Source organism: Antechinus flavipes, chromosome 1 (assembly GCF_016432865.1).
Source record: "Antechinus flavipes isolate AdamAnt ecotype Samford, QLD, Australia chromosome 1, AdamAnt_v2, whole genome shotgun sequence".
Taxonomy (NCBI): Eukaryota; Metazoa; Chordata; class Mammalia; order Dasyuromorphia; family Dasyuridae; genus Antechinus; species Antechinus flavipes.
In genome coordinates this window covers 439430617-439453972 of record NC_067398.1, presented here as the reverse complement: position 1 = coordinate 439453972, position 23356 = coordinate 439430617, and the positions used below count along the sequence as shown (strand labels likewise).

The 23356-nt window shown below is 34.0% G+C and overlaps 1 protein-coding gene across 2 annotated transcripts in view; it reads right to left on the bottom strand.

Annotated features, from left to right (window-relative positions):
* Positions 1–23356, bottom strand: part of MRPS28 (mitochondrial ribosomal protein S28) — a 159350-nt gene that overhangs the window by 120506 nt on the left and 15488 nt on the right. For both annotated transcript variants that reach the window (XM_051969995.1, XM_051969996.1), the window contains exon 2: positions 10742–10923. In XM_051969995.1, coding sequence (XP_051825955.1) covers positions 10742–10923 — 182 coding nt within the window. The remainder of the gene's footprint in view (positions 1–10741; positions 10924–23356) is intronic.

Here is a 23356-nt window from a genome sequence, read left to right as displayed (position 1 = left end):
TTAATTGCCACTCCTGAGTTCCCAAAATGTGCAGATCCTGGAAGCAAGAATAGGTAACTAAAAACAAATACAGGAGTGGCATGATCTTTTAAAAATGTCAAGAACTTCAAGTGTAACACCTATGGGAAATGCTTAGGACAACAAAAAAAGGGTCTATTTTTAGTTATCCTCACAAGAGGAAGTTGGGGTATAGTCTATTCAGCCACAAACATCTTCAAGCCTCATCATCTTGTCTGGATTTTGGCAGTAGTTGCAGATCATGCCTCATGGGTCTCTTCCTGAATCCAGCACTTCCCCTTCCCAATCCATTCTCTATAGAATTGTTAAATTTATATTCATACAGCACAGGTCTGGTCGCAGGGTACTATTCCCTAAAATCATCTCAGATTCCCTGTTTCCCCTAAATTAAATTACAAATACCTCTGTTTGATACTAAAGGTCACAATCTTGCTCAAACCTATCTTTAAAGACTGATTATACCACAACAGCTTTCACTCAATCTGCACTCCTATGTGCTGTTGTCTACACACAGTTCTTGCTTTCTTGTCTTTCCTTTATCCATTGGCATACTCAGCTTTCTCAAGTCCAACTCTTGGGATCCTGAAGTCCAAAGCTTAGCTTTGATATCATCTCCTGCAAGAAGCTTTACTTGATTCTATTTCTTACTCCTTGCTTGAATTAGTTTCTATTTCTTTCATATATATTTTGCATTTATTCGTGTGTGTACCTGTTGTTTCAGTAAAGTGTAAGTTCCTGAAGGACTTCCTCTCTTTGTACTGTATGTAGCACAGTGACTGGAACACAGAGTTTAACAAATATTTGCCAAGTTTAACAGGATTTAATGATAATTAATTACAGAGACAAGGCCAGATATTTCAAATTTTAGTTTGCATAAGAATATAATAAGAAAACCTGTAGTAGCTCTCAAAAAATTTAAGCAGAACAAGGTGAACAACATCCCATGGTACTGAAAAGAGTTTGGAATATAATGATTGCTAAATAACTCTGTGATCGTTTAAAAACCATATAAAATGAGACAGATGTTTCAATAATGTAAAACTCAGGCTAACAATGAATAAAACAAATTTTGATAACTAACAGTTTCTTTTTTAAATCAAAGAGTATAAGTAGAAAATTTTCTTCAAATAATGCACTATTTTGAAATAATTATCATAAGTTTAAAAAAATATGCATGATGTATGGTGGCTCTTATAATGCTATACATAAATGTACTCATTTTGTTACCTTGTTTTCTTCCTGGTATGGGGAATTATTTATAAGAACATTTCATTTATTATTTTTTTATATTAACTCTATCTTTTTTTAAAAGAGTTTATCTTTTTGTCTTGGGATAACTTTCAAAATACTTCGATATTTATCTTTTTAATCCCTAAATAGAACAGAGGATATAAACAAGTGTGTTGAGGCAAGTTTAACTCAAATAAAAGCACTGAGTCTCACACAGTACATAAATCCGCAGCAAAACATTTTTAAAGCTGTACTTTCAAATTATTCATTCCACCCTGAATCAAGTGCATCTGTTTCCATAATATATGATTACAAATAGTTCATAACCCTTCTTTTCAAAAACACACTGCATAAGATGGAAAATGCTTTCAAGGAAAATTCATCAAGGAAAGATCTATTTGCTTAATAAATTCAAAAATGACAGAGGCAACAGCACAAAACCCGCGCGAACAGTATAATATGCTCAATCAGTTCTAATTAAGTATTTAATTATACTCATCTAATATCTAATTTACATTTTAAAAAGGAACACTATGAAGAAGTCTATTTTAGGTCCAAAGCTGGGGTTCTGAATTAAAAGTTTTCAAAAAATGAAATATACTATAAACAGAAAAGCTTTCTTGATTTTGTAGTTATCTAAGAACAAAGCAGTCTGATATCATTGTCTCAAGTAAGTGAAACCTCATGAAATCCAATAGAATTTAAATTAGTTGGCTTTAGTTCTATAAAGGAAGATATCAGACCATTTAGGAATTAGCACTAGTCACCCTAAAAGAGAGCCAAGAATTTTATATTAAGAGACAAAAATATAGGATTTCCTTATTTGAAGAGCTCCACCCTGTGGCACCTGATAACAAAAAAACCCTTTAAGTTAGAGGGTTTTAAAGTGCAAACATAAAGAGATTTCAGGTGGTTTGTACTTGAATGGGAAGGAAAAAAATATATATTTTCACTAACCTCTAATTGAAATTTTACATTTTCTTCAATTATTTTAAAATGTTATTCAATTTTCTTAGACAGTTGAACAAATAAATGATAAGGACAGACCAGATAACTAAATTCAATTTCTGTGGTATTTAAATCTTTGCACGAACTTGCTCCTTCCTCTCTTTTCATTCTTCTTTTAATTTATTCCCCTCCTTACACTCTGCAGTTTGGTTCCATTGGCTGACTATTTCTCATATGACCTCTCTGTGACTGCATGTGAGCTGCCTGGTATATGAGAATGCTGCTTCCTTCTTATTTTTCCATGCATTATTCAAGACCTATCTTAAAGCCCACATTCTTAAGTATTCCAGCTGATAGTGCCTTCCTTTGGAGTATATCTTATGCAAGTGTAGTTATTAACATGTTATCTTTGCCATTAGAAAGCAAGCTTTTTGAAGGCAAGGACCTCTTTTTTTTACATCCCTAACACTTAGCCCAGAGGACAGCACTTAATAAATAATCACTGACTGCCTAATTGGTTCTGCTTCCTGATTCAAAGCAGAATAAATCTCATGACTTCCACATGACAAGGTCTCAGGTACTTGAAAAGAACTATGAATCTCTTTTGAGCTTTTTCTTTTTTCAAGCTAAACATACTCAATTCCTTCAATTGATGTAAATATAAATGTTAACTTTTATTATAGTTAAGGCATATAATTACAAAGTTAGATCTAAAAAGATCTCAAGAGATCGGAATCCTCCTTAGGGAAATCTAGTAAGAACAAATTAAATAAGAACAAAAAGAGTTTTCATACTTTGAGTTAAAAAAAAATCTTTCACAAATAAAAGATTTGAGGAATGTTTAAATGGCAGTTCATGTGAAAAGAATTCAAAGTTTTTTCAGACTGCAAGCTTATTTTCTGTAAATAAAGTCAATGTCATATTTAGCTACATTAAGAAAGATAAAATTTCTGGGAATAAGGATATGATCAACCTGAGTAAAGGGGACAATCCCACCATGCTCTGTGCTGGACACTTGCAATATTGTATTTAATATTAGACAACACATTTTAAGAATAGGTAAACAAATTTTATTAATCACTTGTTTGAGTCAGGTATTAAGTTAGGTGCATAGGATATTAAAGACAAAAATGAAACAGTTCCTGATTTCAAGGAACACTTTAATTGGGAAAACAATATTGTGTGGCTCAAAAATGATGAAGGGTCATCATTTAAAAAAAAAAAAAAAGCTAGAGAGATCTCTAGGAGCAAAGCAAAAGTTTATTGCACATTCTCCGGAGAATCCGGAGTACACCCCTCGAGCAGGCAAATCAAAGGGAGGAGGCATCTTTTAGGACAGGTTTGACACTTCAATAGTCCGTAAAGCAAATACCCCTCCCACTACTGACATCATCCTCATTGGCTGAGGGTCTTACATTCTAACCTAGGGAACTTCCCAAGAAATTGAACTTGGCCAATAAGTACATAGTTGCCCATATTTGACAGAAGTAGGGAGAAAATGATGTCATGGGAGGATAGCAGGAAGGGGACTTAGATATGTTCTTGAGTTAATGCTTAAGGCCTTTCAGGCCTACTCTAACTCTGAAGTAGATGAAGTCTTACTCGATTTTCACAACTGTCCTAAGAAATCTCACCTCATCTCTTTCAAAATCTACACACACATAAATACATATAAAATATTATCAGCTTCTGAATCTGTGATTTTATTCATGTAGGGAGCTACTTATAAAGAAACCCTCTCTACTAATGTAAATTTACAATTTATAGGCTAAGAGAATTTACCAGGCCATTAACAGGTTAAATAATATGATTAGCACTAGTATGTATTAAAGACTAGATATGAATCCAGGTTTCCTAATTTCAAGGCAACTTTCTATTTTCTATACCAATCGTATGAAACTCATACAAAAACAGATCAATGAAGGAAAACACAGATTTAGAAAATCACAAATTAACATAATCTATATTGTATTGTATGTTTATTTATTTTGTTAAAAGTTTCTTAATTACATTTTAATTTAATGCTGCAGTACTCGGGAGATTTGCAAACCTTGAGTTTAACATTTCTGCACTATACTACAGTGCTTCTGCTTGAAAACAAACAAACAAACAAAAAAAACCACATAAAATAATTGGGGGGAAGAGGCATGTCACAACCAGTTAGGGAAAGGGGGAAAAAAAAACTTCATGTAAAAATTGCCAGTTGAGCTAATAAGCTTTAGGAACGGAGGCTTTTAAGAAGTAATAATAAGGAAGTGACACATTCCAGTCTTGAGAATAGCCCATGCCAAGGTCCAGAGGCAGAAAGAAGGTGGGAAGTCACATAGAAGGAAAAGAAACTAGAGGAAGGCCACTAGGAAGCAGGGAAGGTTGCAGAGAAGCACAAGAAGATTGGTCTGAAGAACTAGTAACATTTAGCTTAATTGATCAAGTATTTGAACTTTTTTTTTTTTAATGTGAAAGACAGTCTCGATTTATTCTATTTAGCCTGATGGGAGAAAACTAGAAAGGAGAAATTGGTAGATGTTAGAATAAAGCAGGTTTCTGACCTGCTGTAAGAGACACTTCCTAACAGAGCTAGCCACAAATAGAAAGAGCTTCTCTTTGAAGGTAAAAGGTGCCCCCCCCACCCTTGGAGGTCTTTAAGCAAAGTGTTCTTTTTCAGACACTAATCAAATTGAATAGGCGATGGCTTCTTTCAACTTTAGCAGTTTTATCTATTCACATGACTGTTATCTCCTTAACTAAGTTTTAAAAATTAATTCACAAAATATTAAGCACCTACGATGTGCAGAGTGCTGGGAAATACAAGTACAAAAGATGAAAAAATACCTATTCACAATTAGCTTACAATGTCAGGGGACTAAATCACAGAATCATAGATTTGGACCTTTAGTCCAATTCCTATCTGTACAGAAATCCTTCCCACAACAATCCAAATAGGCCATTATGCTCTTCTTGAAGACCTCCAGAAAAGGGGATCACACTACCTCAAAAGGTAGATCCATTGTTGGGTAACTCTACTGGTTAGGAAATTTTTACTTATATCAAGTCTAAATCTATTCTTCCATAACTTCCACATGCTGTTCCCAGTTCTGTGTGTCCAGGGCCCACATTACAGACTCTGATACTTTAAAACAACACTCCTATTCCTTTTCAAGCTAACACTTCCACACTACCCCATTTCTAGAATAAACTTTTGTACAGCATAGTCTTAAAGTTCCTCACCTGGTTGACCTCTCAATTCCCTAACAAAAATTTAATACTCAAAACATTGCCCTTGCATCACTTTACAATCCCAAGAAAAATGACCCACAACAGGTATTAAATACACACTTATTGAAATAACAAATGACACAAACCAAGCATTAAAATACTAAAATGAAAACCAAAAAAAAGTAAACAGGAAATGTGTATATCTATATACATATCTATAATCACACACACATATATATATCACCATTCTGAAATAAAATCTTAAAAAAATAAAATGTGCACTAAAGCAAAATGAAGTACTTAATTGAAATAACTGATTTTCTCTTTTTTTCTCAATTATTTTGAAAATGTTAGTTTTTTTAAGCATTCAGTAATGTTCCACTTTTTATTTGACCCTACATACCATAGCCTGAATTAGAAACAAAGACTGGGAAATTAGCTTGTTTATTCCACCTCAGTGTCAAATATATGTACAAATGATATTCATTGCACGTGTTAACTGCTTCAGAGCTGCCAATCATGCTTGTTTTGATACTCATAGTATTAAAGACCTGTCAATCATATCTGTTGTGATAACATTACAGAAATAATATGTTTGAAAGCAAAGTTCTTATTAAAATATCAATAAATGAACCTTAGTTTTAAAATTGTATGTCTTTTTACTGATATTTTTGCATCTTATACAAAATAAAAACAAAAAATTTATATAGAAAATCAACTACTGAAATTAAAAAAAACTTTTTTGAAGTAGTTGTTTATAGCACTGAATATTAAAAGCAGACCATTGATGTTGTTTTTTTTTTTAAAACCAAACTAAGAGATATAAAAAATTAGTTTTTTTTTTTTTTATGTGCCAGTAAGAAACAGATATTTTCCCTAAGTGAACAGTGTTAATGATCATACCATCACTAATCAGAGCAATATCATGTTGGAATTGAAGAAATAAAATGTGACACATTGAGGGATTTGATTTTTAATATATCATCAACCAAAAAATACTAATTATTACATTAATACAGCCCCTAAACAGTACTATGTAAGCATCTGTATTACTACACTGGTTAATTCTAAAATAACTATCAATAAATCAAATTATGTAATTTAGAATATTCTAAACAAATAAATACATTCAAAACACTAAAACTATTATTTTAATTTTTATCAACATTATTAACAGTAACAACTAATAAACTGTCAATAATGCACAATCAATTTCAATAATACATAATTTATCTGGAAGTCAGTTATGTTATGACAAGAGATACACCCAATAAATATATCGAGAAACAAGCAAAAAAAAAAAAAAAAGTGGGGATGGAGATATTAGGTGGGGAAAATATATTTTTAAAAATCTACAAAAATGGATTGTAGATTTAGAGTTTTACGGGAAATTGCTGGTCATCCAGTTCAACTCCCTCACTGTACAGCTGAGAGAACCCAGAGACATTAAGTAGCTTACCAAAACTTACAGGTGTAATACACAGTCAGAATTTGAATGGAGTCCTTTTACTCTAAAATTTATCACTTGTTCCAGTGATATGCCTTTTTGGAATTTGGAAGCTCATCTTTACTCAAAGGCTTTTTTTTTTTTTTTTTTTTTTTATCTAGAGTTATAATGGACCTCAGGGAACATTTAGTTCAACATCTTACTTGTAAAGTGAGGAAACTAAAACTTATAAATGCTAAATGACTTTAGCTAAGTAAATGGCACAGTAACAAGGTTCAAGTCCCAGGTCTCTGATTCTAAAAACAACACTTTCAAATGCACCACACTACCTACTAGATAAGCTTCCATTCGGAAACTACTTATTGCTATTTTTGACACAACTAGTTTTCTAGTTTCTAGATTATAAAAGGAAAAAAAAAAGAGGGTACATGCTTTGGAGGACACACTGGCTATATATTCAGGAAGGATAAATGACAAGGAAAGAAGTTTTAAAAAGTAATGAAAGAGAAGCATAAGTAAAAAATCATTCCCATTTGGTTACACTTAAATGGGACATATAACCCTATCTACTGTGATAACCCTTGATCCATGATTGTATTACAACATATAAATATTTTACTCAGATGATGAATGAAATCACAAAGTTGGAAAAAGACATAATAAACGAGAAAAAAAGAGTAAATTTTAAAAAAGAGTTATGTGATGCCTAACAACATTAATTCAATTCAAAACATATTGCCTTTACTATGTAGAGACTTCTGTGCTATATCTGACAGGAGATGAAATATGATATCTCTTCCCTCATAGAACTGATAATAATAGAAAGACAAGACACAATCACAGTTAACTATAATTTTATGTGGTAGATATATTAAAAAGATATGATTTTAAAATGTTATGTAAAGCCTAGTGGTCAATTATGGACTTTAGTTATTAGGAGAAGTTACCATGTTCAGGGGGCAAATAGATAAGGATACATGAAGGAGACAGTACTGTGAAAAATAATTATTGATTAATAACTAATTATTGTAACAGGGTCAAGGGTCTCTTTTTTCCTACTTCTTCATCAACCAGTGGGGATATCTTAGGCAGAGAGTTAGCCAAGCCAAGATCTAATCAGACAGTAAAAGAAATTCTAAATCTTGGCTAACAGGTGCATTCCTGCTCAATGTATTTGCTTGGACAAGTCTAGGGAAATATTGATTCTCCCTTTTCTTATAAAGGAGATTTAGAAATTGTTAAATTTTTTTTATCAAGATTTGGATGATTCAAGTCATGTAATCCAAGACCCTCATTGTAATACAGTTCAGCCTCTCATTGTAACATTCATTTTCTCATTAACTCTCTCATTAACTATTCTTTGAAAGGCAAATAAAATATAAGCTCACCCCATGAGAGGGCTTTGGTAATCTTATTACTAAAATGATTAAATTACTCAAAAACTATGTCTCTTAGAACTTTTAAAATTGTCACAGTGCTTCAGTTGGTTTTGCAAAATATAGTACTATATTACGAAGGACACTTAGTTCCTTCATTATGAGTTCCTAGTTGACAAAAATTAAAATATAAGGAGAATAGAGAAATAAAGTTAAACATATTCTACTAGTCTGGAAACATTTCTCCCCCTTTATGAGGGAAGGAGAGAGATCCTCTAGGACCTGCTCAGGAATTCTTTTTTGATTAGTCAGAATCATCTTTTTCTATCAATCACAGGGCAAAAGGATTTCCTTGATCTGGTTAAAAAAAAATTTACCCAAAATGACAACACATACTAAACATATGCCTACAGTATCAAAGAAAACATATGTGTGTGTAGCAGCTATTTTCACAATAGCAAAACTGGAAATTAAGGGGGTGTTCACTTATTTTGGGATGACTAAACAAATTGTGGTATATGAGCATAATTATTGTGCCAGAAGAAATAATAGATGATTTCTGAAGAAACTGAGATCTATATGAACTGATGCAGAGTGAAATGAAAATGAGGAGGACAATTCATAAAATGACAGTAACATTAAAAGATTTTAGAATTCTGATCGATGCCATCACAAATTGTGATTCCATATGACCAAAGATGATGTGTAGAGTCTGTTATTACAACAGAGTTGTTTTCATGCTGTCTACACCCCATTAACCTGGAAACTGTTCAAGGGCAGAAACTGTCTTTTGCCTTTCTTTGTATTTCCATTGCTTACTTCGCACAATACCTGGCACAGGGTAAATGTTTAACAAATGGTGATTAGTTGTTCCAAAGTTTCTCCTTATATATCAAGCCCAGATTTATCTCTGCTAATTTTAGCCACTCTTCCCAGATCTACCCTCTAAAATATAGATATGAAATGACTAGAAAATAATCATCTTAACATCTGACATTAAAAGGATTATCACACACACACACACACACACACACACACACACATATATATATATGGCCTCAGATATCTGACCCTTGCTAGCTGTGTAACCTTGGGCAAATCAATTAAAGTGACTGCCTCACAATAGCAATAACAACAATGCTAGATAGGAAGTAGAAGCATTATTTTTTCCATTAATAAGTAGGAAACTGAGCCTTAGAGATCTTAAGTGGGATAAACAATAGTATTTGAAAACAAATGTGTATATGAAGTACATCAAAAAAAATTAAGGATTATGAAGAATTCAGAAAAATTTGCAAGCAAGCATGAAAATATGAAGTTTGAGGGCAAAGACCCTTCATTTCTGTCTTGGTATTTACAATGCCATGCACATATTAGGCCCTTAATAAATAACTGCTGAAATGAAGAGGATCAAACTCATTTTGAATTAAGTAAACAGAAAGTAAGAAAGAAGACTGTGTATGAGGAACACAAAAAGGAAAACAATCCCATACATCCAAACTTAGTTGGACATACTAACAATCTCCACTCTGCAAAAATGATGATGTCTCCTCTCAGGAAAAAGGAAAAGATTAAATGACAGAAAAGAGCAGATTACATTAACCATGATCTGTGTGTGTTGGTTGGTTTTACTTAACTAGACTTTTTTGTTAGAAGAAAAGGTTCTATTGGAGTGGAGTATTGGGAAGTACTAATTTTTTTTTTTTTTAAGCATTAGTAAATACTGGGCTTAAGATCCCAAAGAGATCTTAAAGAAGGGAAAGGGACCTGTATGTGCAAGAATGTTTGTGGCAGCCCTCTTTGTAGGGGCCAGAAACAGGAAACTGAGTGGATGCCCATCAATTGGAGAATGGCTGAATAAATTGTGGTATATGAATATTATGGAATATTATTGTTCAGTAAGAAATGACCAACAGGATGATTTCAGAAAGGCCTGGAGAGATTGACATGAACTGATGCTCAGTGAAACGAGCAGGGCCAGGAGATCATTATATACTTCAACAACAATACTATATGATGACCAATTCTGATGGATCTGGCCATCCTCAGCAATAAGATGAACCAAACTAGTTCCAATGGAGCAATAATGAACTGAACCAGCTACACCCAGTGAAAGAACTATGGGAGAACCATTACACTGAATTCCCAATCCCTATATTTTTTGCCCGCCTGCATTTTGGATTTCCTTCACAGGTTAATTGTACAATATTTCAGAGTCCAATTTTTTTTGTATGGCAAAATAACGGTTTGGACATGTATACTTATTTTGTATTTAATTTATACTTTAACATATTTAACATGTATTGGTCATCCTGCCATCTAGGGAAGGGGTAGAAGGAAGGAGGGAAAACTGGAACAAAAGGTTTGGCAATTGTCAATGCTATAAAATTACCCATGCATATAACTTGTAAATAAAAAGCTATTAAAAAAATTTTTTAAAAAAGCATTAGTAAAACATTTTCAAAAAACATCATTACTTAATCACACCTAATTATGTCATACTTACTCTCCATCTGATTCTGGTCTTTTGCATACACAATGAAATTTGCCGCCAAAATCTATATAAAGGTCATTTTCCACAACATGGAAGATTTGTCCGAAGACGATTTTATCTTTGGCAGGTCCCATCTGAATTAGAGGAGAATGTCTCAGCAGAGATGCAAAAGAATTCTCATTCTTTGGAGAGTTCTAAACATGGAAAGGGAAAAAAAAAGTGTAATATACATATATATATGTATTTATACTTCTCTATATACATATAAATGAATACAATTCAAAATGGTTAGTACAATAATTTTAAATAAGTCAGAACACATAATATAACTCAAATTATTGCCCAAGTGACAGAATCAAAAAGTCATTTTGATAAATGTTTCTACATGTTGTAGCAAGCAAATCAAAAAAAATAGAAAAATACTTTATGCTCAAAGCTTCCAGCCTAGCTTGCAGCTGAGGGCCAACCAAGGTTATGGTACTCTAAATTCAAGGAGAAACAAGTTTTATCTCCATGCATGATATTATCTGAAAAAAATTAAGGCAACTAAATAGCTATATTCTAAGCTATTAACTAAGCAAAGAACCAAAATTATTCATTGGTTTCAATTTCAGTAAACATTTATTAAGAACTTACCATATGTATATGAACGTTATGGAATATTATTGTTCTGTAAGGAATGACCAGCAGGATGAATACAGAGAGGACTAGAGAGACTTACATGAACTGATGCTAAGTGAAATGAGCAGAACCAGGAGATCATTATATACCTCAACAACGATACTGTTTGAGGATGTATTCTGATGGAAGTAGATCTCTTTGTTAAAGAGAGCTAATTCAGTTTCAATTGATCAAGGATGGACAGAAGCAGCTACACCCAAAGAAAGAGCACTGGGAAATGAATATAATTTGCTTGCATTTTTGTTTTTCTTCCCAGATTATTTATACCTTCTGAATCCAATTCTCCCTGTGCAACAAGAAAACTGTTCAGTTCTGCACACATATATTGTATCTAGGATATACTGTAACCTATTCAACATGTAAAGGACTGCTTGCCATCTGGGGGAGGGGGTGGAGAGAGGAGGGAAAAATTGGAACATTAGTGAGTACAAGGGATAATGCTGTTAAAAATTACCCTGGCATTGGTTCTATCAATAAAATGTTATTTAAAAAAAAAAAAAAAAAAAAAAAAAAGGAACCTACCACATGAAACAAACTATTCAAGGCACTGGGCAGACAAAGATTAAAAACGAAACAGATCCTCTCCCAAAAATGTTTATATTCTACTAGTGAAATGCAACATGTATACATCAATACAATCAAATATAAAGTATAAACAAATTCAAACAAAGTAATCTCAAGAGGCAGATATGCCAATAACCAGAACAATCAGGAAACACTTCATGGAGAAGTGGCCCATGGTGCCTCATGAGGCTCAAACCAGGGATGCTATGAGATGGAGATGGGGATAGTATGTTCCAAAAACAGAGTGTGTCCTGCAAAAGGCACAAAAACGGAAAAAGAAATGTTATCTACAAAGAACAGCCAGCAAGCCAGAGGGCAAGAAGAATGGATGTAATTAAGGGAAGAATAAGAAAGAAAGGGAAAGTATGGACAACTTGGATTGACTTTACCTAGACCCCAGAGGAAAATATCTGATATCCTAGATGATAATACCTAATCACCACCAACTGCAGCCCAAAGAACAGGTTAGTAAGTTACCTGCCCACTTCTGAATACCCTAGGTTCAATGACAGCCCCCAAAGATGCAACACGCAGCAGGGATCATACTATTCCAGGTGTCTACCAAGGGCACAAGGCATTGAGACTGTTGGCTCTTTCATTCTGTACACTATGCCTTTATTAATGAAATCAAAGATCAGTTACAATTTTCTACTTAATTGTCAGTCATCTTGACTCATTCTGACATTATAGTTCACTAAAACTCACGGATCTTTTTTTATATAAACTATTATTTAGCCATGCCTCCCCCAATCCTATATCTAATACACTTTTATTTTAATTTAAGTATAACAATCAATAGTAAATAACTAAAATTGGATAGGTAGGTGGCCTAGTGAATAGAGCATGTGGCCTAGAGTCAGGAAAACCTGAGTTCAAATCTGATCTTAGATATTTACTGTGTGACCTGGGCAAGTTATTTATCCATAGTTGCCTTAGTTCCTCATCTGCAAAATAAACTCAAGAAAAAAATGGCAAACCACTGCAGTGCCTTTGCCAAGAAAACCCAAGTGGGGTTAAAAAGAGAAAAAAATGACTGAAAAATGGACAACACAATAAATGCTTGGTGAATTACATTATATTCTTCAGTATTTCTTTGATTTACCTAGTAAAGCAAAACTGTAAAAAAAGTTCATTCATTTATTTCATTATTGAGTAAGTATTTCATTAAGAACCTACTGTATTTCAAACAGGAGGCTAAGGGACTCAGGGGACAAAATAATGGGCCTGAATCAGGAAGACCTGAATTCAAATCTGGCTTCAAACACTCACTATTTGTGTGAGCATGGACAAATAACTTAACCTCTCTTTGCCTTAAACCACTGGAAAAAAGAAACAGAAAACCACCCCAGCTCTTCTGTCAAGATTATCCTAAACAGGGTCACAGAGTTGAACACAACTTAACAATGGTATTTCAAATGCTATGATAAGTATCAAAGATACTTCATTTGTGAAGAATTTATATTCTATTGGAGGAAATAAATAACATTGAATATAATATGAAGTCATCATACAGCAGATTGCCTAACATTAAGCAATCTAATATTAGGCAATCTGCTGTATGATGACTTCATATTATATTACTTTGTTTTATTAGTATCTTTTCTGATTATATTCCCTTTTCCCAACATCTCTCCCCTTTCTCCTACACAGTCATTTCATAACAAAGAATAAAAAAGAAAAAATATAGTTCAAAAAAAATCCCAACAATAATTAAGTCTAACAGTATATGCAATGTTGCCCATCTATGCTTCCTGTCCTCTGAAAAGAAAGGAAGTACATTCTCAAATTATATTGTTTTTGATTTTTGGTTTTAATATTGTTATGGAGGTTCTTTTCACTTACACTACTGTGGTAGCTGTATACTGTATATTGTTTTCCAAGTTCTGCTTACATCATTTTTTGAGTTCCTAAGCCTTCCCATGCAAACATTATTTTTAACCATTCTGGGGTAAACAGAGCAGGACAGGGAGGGTGATTATAAATATGCTAATTTTCAAAAAATCTGCAGAGTAATTGGTGATTGTTAGAAGCACTGAAGGGCTTGCTAAGAAGACACAGCAGAGGTGATGGATGGCCTGGTATCATTCGATATGCCAATTTTATCTTCCGGGCATAGGTTACGACAATCTAGCATTTCACAAGAAACAAACTGTTGAATGCTCTTTGATGCTCTTCTTGAATCTTCTCTTTTCCCATTCTCCATATTCTCTAGTCCTGCTGATTCTACTACAAAGCAAATCTCTCATCTCTCCTTTATTTCTATCTTTTACTCTAAAAATTCAATACTGTAGTTTCCTAATTGGTCTCCTTTCCATCGCTGCTGGATTGATCTTCCTAAAACACAGATCTTGAACTAGCTACCAGGTATCTTCAATAATTCTCTACTCCCTGTAGGAAAAAAATGCAAGATACCCAGGGCTAGTAGTATCCAGACCCTTCAAAATAACTACCACATACCTTTCCAATCTTATTTCATAATATCTTTCTTCAAGAACTCTCCATTCCAGTCAAACTGGCTTACTGACTAGCTTACTGACTACATATACAAGAAGACAATTCCTGGTTTCTGTGCCTTGTTCTTAATCCCCTTCTTTACTATCCACTTCACACAATCCCTGGTTTCTTCAAAGCATATTGGAGATATCATCTCTTACAGTAAGACTTTCCATATCTTCTCAGTTTTTAGTATTCTCCCTTTTCTTGAATTTATATAGCATATAAATATATAAATAGCTTATATGTAAATACTTACTAGCATATTTGGTGTATCAACTTCTCACTTAAAATCCTTGAGGGCAGACTTTCTTTTTATCTCTGTATCACTTTTTTTAATCTAACCTAGAACCTTGTATGTTGTGAATGCTTAATAAATAAAGGTTTGTGGAATTGGGATTTTTACTGTAAAAACCAATAAATATTTGTTGAATTGAATCAGAATTATTACTTTAGGAACTAAACATAATTAATTTAAGACAAAATATTAAATATTTTATTCTAATATCTTTCTGGACAGTTAAAAACTTTTAATTCAACAAATCTATAAGGCTAAGATATCTAATTTATCAGTTTTTAAGTTGTAAATTTATAGACTTAGAAACAGAAAGACTATTAGTTTATAGGTAAAGAAACTGATGCTCTGAAGTTAATTGTCCAGATGCAATAAAAAAGCAGAAATATAAATGTGTTTATATATGCATATACATATGTATGTGTGTATTCTTAGTTTATACACTGCCAATGTTTTTAAATTTTTAGGGAAGAAAATTCACTTTTATGAGTCTATGAGAAGACCAATTCAAAATTTTTATCTGGAAGGGGGCAATTCCTTCCAAAAGATAAGCTTATCTTACTGTAAACCAAAAGGATGGAATGAGGAAAAAGGTAAGGAAGAAGGAACGGAGGGAAGAAAGGAGGAGGGAGGAAGGAAGAAAAGGAGGGCAAATAGGGAGAGAGAAGGAGGGAGGGAGGGAGAGGAGGAAGAGGGAAAAAAGGAGAAGGAAAGGAGGGAGGGAAGAAGGAAAAATCTACATGAATAGAAAGATGGTGGAACTGTCATCAGTAATTGGGAAATATCTAAGAAGAAGAATACGAATGGAAGAAAAATTATGCTTAATTTTGGATATTTGAGTTTTAAGATTCCAGTGAAATGTCCAATAGGAAATAGGAGATGTAGAATTGAGACTGGGACTGGATATAAAAATCTGGGAATTATCTTTGTAAAGATGCTAAATTCCTGGGAGCCAAAGAGATCACCAGATGAGAATATAGAGAAAAAAGAGAAGATTTAAAACAAATCCTTGAAAGATATCCACATCTAGTGGGCATGGCACAGATGAAGAGTCAATAAAGAAGACTGAAGTGTAAGATATATAAAAAGAAGATAGAGAGACTGAAATCATGAAAACTCAACAGAATGTCCAGAAGGAAATAGTCAACTATGCCAAATGCTTTAGAGAAATCAAGAAGGATAAAGATTGAGAAAAAACCATTAGATATGGAAAAGACATTACAGATATATTTGAAGAGAATCATTTTAATTGAATAATGAAGTCAGAAGCTAGACAATAGAGGGTTTAGAAGAAAATAAGAAGAAAAGCAGATACACTAAGTGTGGACTGTTTTGGGAAGAGATTTTACATATATATATATGTATATGTATATACGCACTCGAGTATCTAGAGAGGGTTTTTAAAGAATAGAGGAGATTTGGAGGGCCAACACTGGCAGGCAGAAGAGTCATCTCATCATCAAAGACATTGTTTTATTATTATCTCTAAGCTCAATTTACCCCAACTGTGAAGTAGTGAAGGAGGACAGAGTGGGATATGATGTCAAAGGAATGTAAGGTAAAAAGGGAGAAAGAAGAGGGAACTCATGATGAATGGCCTAATTTTTTTTTTTTAACAAAGAAATAAGAGGGAATGCATAATGGTGTCATGGGAGCCTTGAAAAGACTTAGACAGTTGCTGTAGTAAGTGAAATAGGGAATCAACTAGGTTAGAAAAATAGGATTGCCATGCTGCAGAAAGGACCCAGTGGGGATAAACTAGTATAAATTTGTTCTAACCTTAGATTTATGGGTACTAAATCATGAGAACTTGGTAAGATGTGTTGGAAGTATCTACACCTTAGTATCTTTGTAAAATAAAATGAGTTAACCTTTGAAATCTCATCTGCATGTGGCATCCTATTCTACTTTATTTCTTACTTAATAACTCAGACACACATACACAGATACACAGAGACAGACACAGGCACAGACACACACACACACACACAGACACACACAGACACAGACACACACACACACACAAAACCATTTTCACTTCTTAGAAATTTAGAACTTCTGGTGCCAAATGATAAAATGGCATTCTTAGAACCTGACACGAAACAGAAGCTATCAGTTCCAAGGTGTAGGCAACTAGTTGCTTCACCAAACTGTCACCTATAGTAGTGTTACTGACAGACTTGGTGTCCACATTTTCCATAAACAGTCTAAGACAGTGAATTACATGATATAACAATCACTAACCACTGACAGTATGCCAACCTTCTCTGCAATCTGTACCAGCATGAGAAGAACGATCAGTGTTGGATTAGACACTTCGTAAATACGACTCCCTGCTGTAAACATGGATTGTGGGAGTTTCCACATTCATTATTTTTAGAAGTGATCTGACAGGTAAATGAGGAGAATTTGGCTGCTTTCCCCCTTAGTATTCAGAAAGAGTTCTTTCTAGTCAATGATTCTAAAAGAACTTAGTCTAATTGAGTGTATTTGATGCAAAAATAAAGAAATGAAGGAGCAAGGGATTTCTTCTTAGGGAGAAAAACTCAAATGTTAAACTAGTCATTGTATAGTAATGTCACTTCACCCAGGGTAGAAAGCATATTGATTTCTAGTAAGCGTTTCCTGCCACAAAAAATCCAAATTGCTATAAATAAATAAATAAAAATAGAGAGGAATAGAGAGTTAAGAAGAATCTAGAAAACAAGCATATTCTGATCTGTCACTTGATAAAGATGTTTCTTAGCTTTATTCAAGCAATCTAATAACTTCAATCATTGTCTACTACGTACAAGCAGTGAGTCGATAAACATTTATTATTAACATTATTATTTATTGAACTGTGTCAAGCACCGAGCAAATAGTGGTCAGATTGAAGGTTGGTTTTATATATACCAGTATTATTTGGAAGTGCACAATTCTGCAAATGTCTCAGATCTTTATCTTAGATTAGAATCTAAATCTGCAGAGATCTTTCTTGGGGACCCACATCCGGATGTCCCTAAATTTGGCTAAAAATGGCTCCTAAATTTCCTTGTCCAAGAGAATAAATCGACTCTAATCCAATGTGATCTCTCCTTGGGTTTTCTCAGATTAGCTAAGAAGTTTTGGATCAGGTCCCTTCAGCCTCAGTTAAGAATCCATTGGCCCAGGTTTATTTCTCTAGAATCAAATACAACATTGCCTCTTTGTCATTCAAAGCCTTTCATAACCTATCCCTATCCCTAATCTTACTCCCTGACACATGCTCATCTCTACTGGCCGCCCGGCTGTCCCTCAACAGGACACTTTATCTCTCAGCTCAGTGGATTTTCTCTAGCCATCCTCCACACTTAGAATTTCCTTCCTCTCTCTCTCCACCTACTGCTTTCCCTGGCTCCCTTCTAGGCTCAACTATGATCCCATCTTCTACAGGAAGCCTTTCCCAAACTCTCTCAATTCCAGTGCTTTCCTTCTTTCAGTTACTTCCTATTTATCCCGTGTTTAGCTTGTCCATATCTGTTTGCCTGTTGTCTTCCCCATTGGATTGTAAGTTCCTTCAAGCTAGGACTGTCTTTTGCCTCTTTTCCTCTCCGTAGTGCTTAGTACAGTGCCTGGCACAGAGTAGGCACTTAATAAATGCTTACTGATTAATTGACATTGATGCTCTTAATATAGATATCAATAAGAAAATCAACTGAATAACCAAGTGGAAAGAGCTCTAATTCTGGTATCAGAAGAACTGGGTTCAAATTCTCCTTGTCTCTTACTATCATTGTGATTCGAAGCAAGTCATTTAAATTTGAATCTCCGTTTCTTTTATCTGTAAAATGGGCAGGATTAAACTAAATGTCTTCTGAGATCTCCATAATACTATGTATATTCTAATACCTCATCTTGATCTCAATAGGGTCACTAGTGTCCCTTTCCTAGAGTACTTTGAAATTCTGCCATGTTATCTTATTTTGAGAATTTCTTGTCTGTTTCTTTGTCGATAAACATTTATTATTAACATTATTATTTATTGAACTGTGTCAAGCACTGAAGATACAAATAAAGGCAAAAGTCCCCTAATCTCTAGTAGCTCATAGTCTAAAGGGGTCTTAATGTGACCAAATCTCATAATTTGGTAAAGCTTCATTAAAGGTTTACTCAACACTAAAAACATATTAAATCCTATACATTATCACTATTATGAACAGACTAAAATGATTACGTAAGACAGATAAATCTATTTTCTTTCAAAAATCAGTCCTTCATGGTTATATAAAAACATTTTTGTACAGAGCTTTGGGTTAGATCAGCAAAGATATAATACTCTACATTTCATAACAGTGGTGCTCTTAGCATAATAAAGAGCAGGAAACTGAGGCAGAAAGTTCATTGCTGACTGGGTCTTTCATTTAAGAGTTAGCTAGGAGCATTTGCTTTTCACCTGATCCCATGAACCCTTCATAAACATCTCTAGATGTTACCTGTTACAATTACAATTACCTATAACTTCCATGTTCTTTACTTCCAGATCCTTATTATTATTATTATTATTATTATTATTATTAATTTGGCACACCAGACTAAGAAACAAATTCACACAGTGAATTGATAGCAGAGCTGAAATTTGAACCCAATTCCTCTGACTTCAAATGGAATGTTTTTATTCTATTTTGCTTCCTCTTAAATGAAGAATGAAAATCAGCTAAATTTGCAATCATTAAAACAAAGAATAAAATAGGAAGATATATCCTCACCAATTTAGATGAATGCATAAACATAAGAAGACATAACATGAGCCTACAACAGCTGTAGTCTACTTCAACTGTTGACTACAAAAATTAAGAAATGTACAAAAGTAAAGATCCTGATCTGTTATTATTTTTTGAATAGTTTAAATGGAACAAAACAACTGTCCCAATGAGGAAACCAGAGTCCAGAAACAAATTCAATATAGCAAACACTTGATCTCTTTGTCAAACAGACATTTGGCAACTAAGGGTAATAACAGTGATTTATCCAAACTTATTTGTAAAATATCAGGGATAAAAAGCTAGATTATGACTAGTTCTACCTCGCAAAATATCAAAAAGCAATTGGAACAAAATGAGCCATTAAAAGTTTGTTGAGAACTAGTCAGTCTAAATGTTCTCAAGATCATTTGTAGGTGAAACTTAAAGACAACAAAAAGACCAAAAATGGAAGAGATCTGTCAGCATTTTGAAGGCAGCACCCTCTCTCTTCAGTAAATGATGAGAACCTTAACTTTTGGATTCAACCACCTCATACTATTTGAAGAAGCAGCAGTGGCACTTAAAAATACTAAATTAGAAAGATATGTTATACCTGACCAAAAAATGGAAGAAATCGGTGTTAAAAGCAACATAATTTTAATTTTCAGGTTAATTCAAAGAAGTGAAGATTCCAAAAGAAAAGAAATACAACCCTGATATACATATTACCAAAAAGTACCATACCATACAAAATTGTTCAATTAAAACTACAGAAGGACTTACAGCCAAGATGGTGGAGAGGACACACACATCTACTTACACTCCGTCTTTGCTCTCAGAATTTAGTTCATGACAAGGCCTCAGAATTAGTGCTTGACTGAAAAAAAAAAAAAAAAACCCACAAATAATTACCAACAGAAGACATCCTTGAAATTCTCCAGAAAAAGGCCTGTTTTTGCTCATGGGCGGGACAGTCAGATCAGGCGCAGGCAGAGGGCAGGCAGGGAGGGTAAAGCAGGAAGCTCACACTGAGCAGACCGGAGTGAGGTGGGGTGTGATCTCAGCCGTTTCTGGGGAAAGAACTTTACCACAGTGTGGATACTTTGCCTTGGCAGCAAGCCAGGAGAGAAGCTGTAAACACAGGAAGTAAAGACTATAACCCCAAACAGCTAGGGTGTCTCAGGACTTGGCCACAACCATCCGGAGTATCTCAGCACGCTCTCAGAGTCTCAGAGCACAGACGCAGCATAACCATTGCTATCCTGCTAGTGCCTCACTACTGCCCCCCCTGCAGTCTGTAGAGGAAGCGTGGTAATACCATCCAGCTCCCCTTTCCACCCAAAAAAGCAGATTGCATATGTTTTTTTGCTAGTTTGTCGTCTTTGATTCTTCTCTGACAAAATGAGCAAAAAATTAAACCGGACTCTAACTATTGATAGCTTTTATATGGATAGAGAGCAGACTTTAAACCCTGAGGAGACAAAAAACAGACTGTCTCCAGATGAATCCCCAAAGTGGGATATGATCTGGTCCTCAATACACAAGACTCTCATAGAAGAAATTAAAAAGGCTGTCACAAGAGAATAGAAGAAAAATGGGAAAAGGAAAGGGAAGCTTGGCAAGAGAATCTAGATAAGTCATCCCACTCATTTAAAGATAGAGTAGATAAAGAAATCATATCCTTGAAAAACAGAATTAGTAAACTGGAAAAAGAAAATAACTCTCTAAAAAATAAAATTGATGAAATAGAAAAAAATTCCATAGAATAAAACAACTTACTTAAAAACTCAATTGAACAATTAGAAAAAGATATTTAAAAAGTGAGTGAAGAAAATAATTCATGAAAATCAGAATCGAATAAATGGAAATGAATGACTCGAGGAGACACTAAGAATCAGTCAAGCAAAACCAAAAAAATGAAACAATGGAAAAAAATGTCAAATGCCTTCTTGGGAAAACAACAGACCTGGAAAACAGATCTAGGAGAAACAATCTGAGAATTACTGGACTCCCTGAAAAATATGATGAAAAAAAAGAGCTTGGACACTATTTTCCAGGAAATTATCAAAGAGAATTTCCCAGATGTTATAGAAAAAAAGGGTAAAATAGTCATTGAAAGAATTCATTGCTCACCTACTGAAAGGGACCCTAAAGTCAAAACTCCAAGAAATATAGTGGATAAATTCCAGAACTATTAAACCAAAGAAAAAATATTACAAGCTGCTAGAAAAAATCAATTCAAATATAGAGGAACCACAATAAGGATTACCTAGGATTTAGCAGTGTCCACATTAAAGAATCGAAGGGCCTAGAATCTGATATTTCGAAAAGCTAAAAAACTTGGTATGGAGCCAAAAATAACTTACCCAGCCAAAATGAGCATTTTTTTTTTTAGGGAAAAAGATAGACATTCAATGAAATAGGTGAATTTCATCTATTTCTGATGAAAAAACCGGATCTAAACAAAAAGTTTGATCTCCAAATATAGAACAAGAGATACCTAAAAAGGTAAAAAGAAATCTTGGGAACTGATATAAAGATATATAAAGAACACATGTATAATTTGTTCCAGAAACTAGAGGTGGAAAGGAAATTGTACCAGAAAAAGTGTAAAGTGGGAGTATTACATCTCACGAAGAGGCAAACGAAACCTATTATATTTGAGAGAAAGAATGGAGAGGGATGAACATAGTGTGTTATCATATTCTCGTCAGAATTGGCTAAAAGAGAAAAATATTAAATATATTCAATTTATGGTGAAACTCCTTCCACCTCATTGAAAAGTGGGAGGGGAAAAGTGAAAAGGGAAGGAGTAAGCTAAGTGGAAGGGAATACAGAAATTGTGAGGAAAAGGGGTAAGATAGGGGTAGGAACTCTAAGGTGGGAGGAGGGATACTAAAAAGGAAGGGGCTGTGAGAAGCAAGTGGTGTTCACAAGTTTAATACTGAGAAGGGGGTAAGGGGGAAAGAAAGGAGAAAAGCATAATCAGGGGTTAACAAGATGGCAAGTAATACATAATTGGTCATTTTAACCATAAATGTGAATGGGGTAAACTCCCCCTCTTTACTGGGGGGGGGGGGGGGGGGGAAGGGGGGAAAGAGGGGTGGGGGATAGCAAACTGGATTAAAAGCCAGAATCCTACAATATGTCGTTTACAGGAAACACACCTGAAGCAGGGCAATACACACAGAGTAAAGGTAAAAAGTTGGAGCAAAATCTACTATGCTTCAGGTGAAGTCAAAAAAGCAGGGGTAGCCATCCTGATCTCAGATCAAGCAAAAGCAAAAATTGATCTAATTAAAAGAGATAAGGAAGGGCACTATATCTTGCTAAAGGGTAGCATAGATAATGAAGCAATATCAATCTTAAACATATATGCACCAAGTGGTGTAGCATCTAAATTCTTAAAAGTAAAATTAAGAGAACTGCAATAAGAAATAGATAGCAAAACTATGACAATAGAAAATCTCAACCTTGCATTCTCAGAATTAGATAAATCAAACCACAAAATAAGAAAGAAGTCAAAGAGGTAAATAGTATACTAGAAAAATTAGATATGATAAATCTTTGGAGAAAACTAAATGGAGAGAGAAAGGAATACACTTTCTTCTCAACAGTTCATGGAACCTATACAAAAATTGACTATATATTAGGACATAAAAACCTCAAACTCAAATGCAGTAAGGCAAAAAGTAGTAAATGCATCCTTTTCAGATCATGATGCAATGAAAATTACATTCAATAAAAAAACCAGAGGAAAACAGATCAAAAAAATAATTGGAAACTAAATAATCTCATACTAAAGAATGATTGGGTGAAACAGCAAATCATAGACATAATTAATAATTTCACCCAAGAAAATGACAATAATGAGATGTCATACCAAAATAT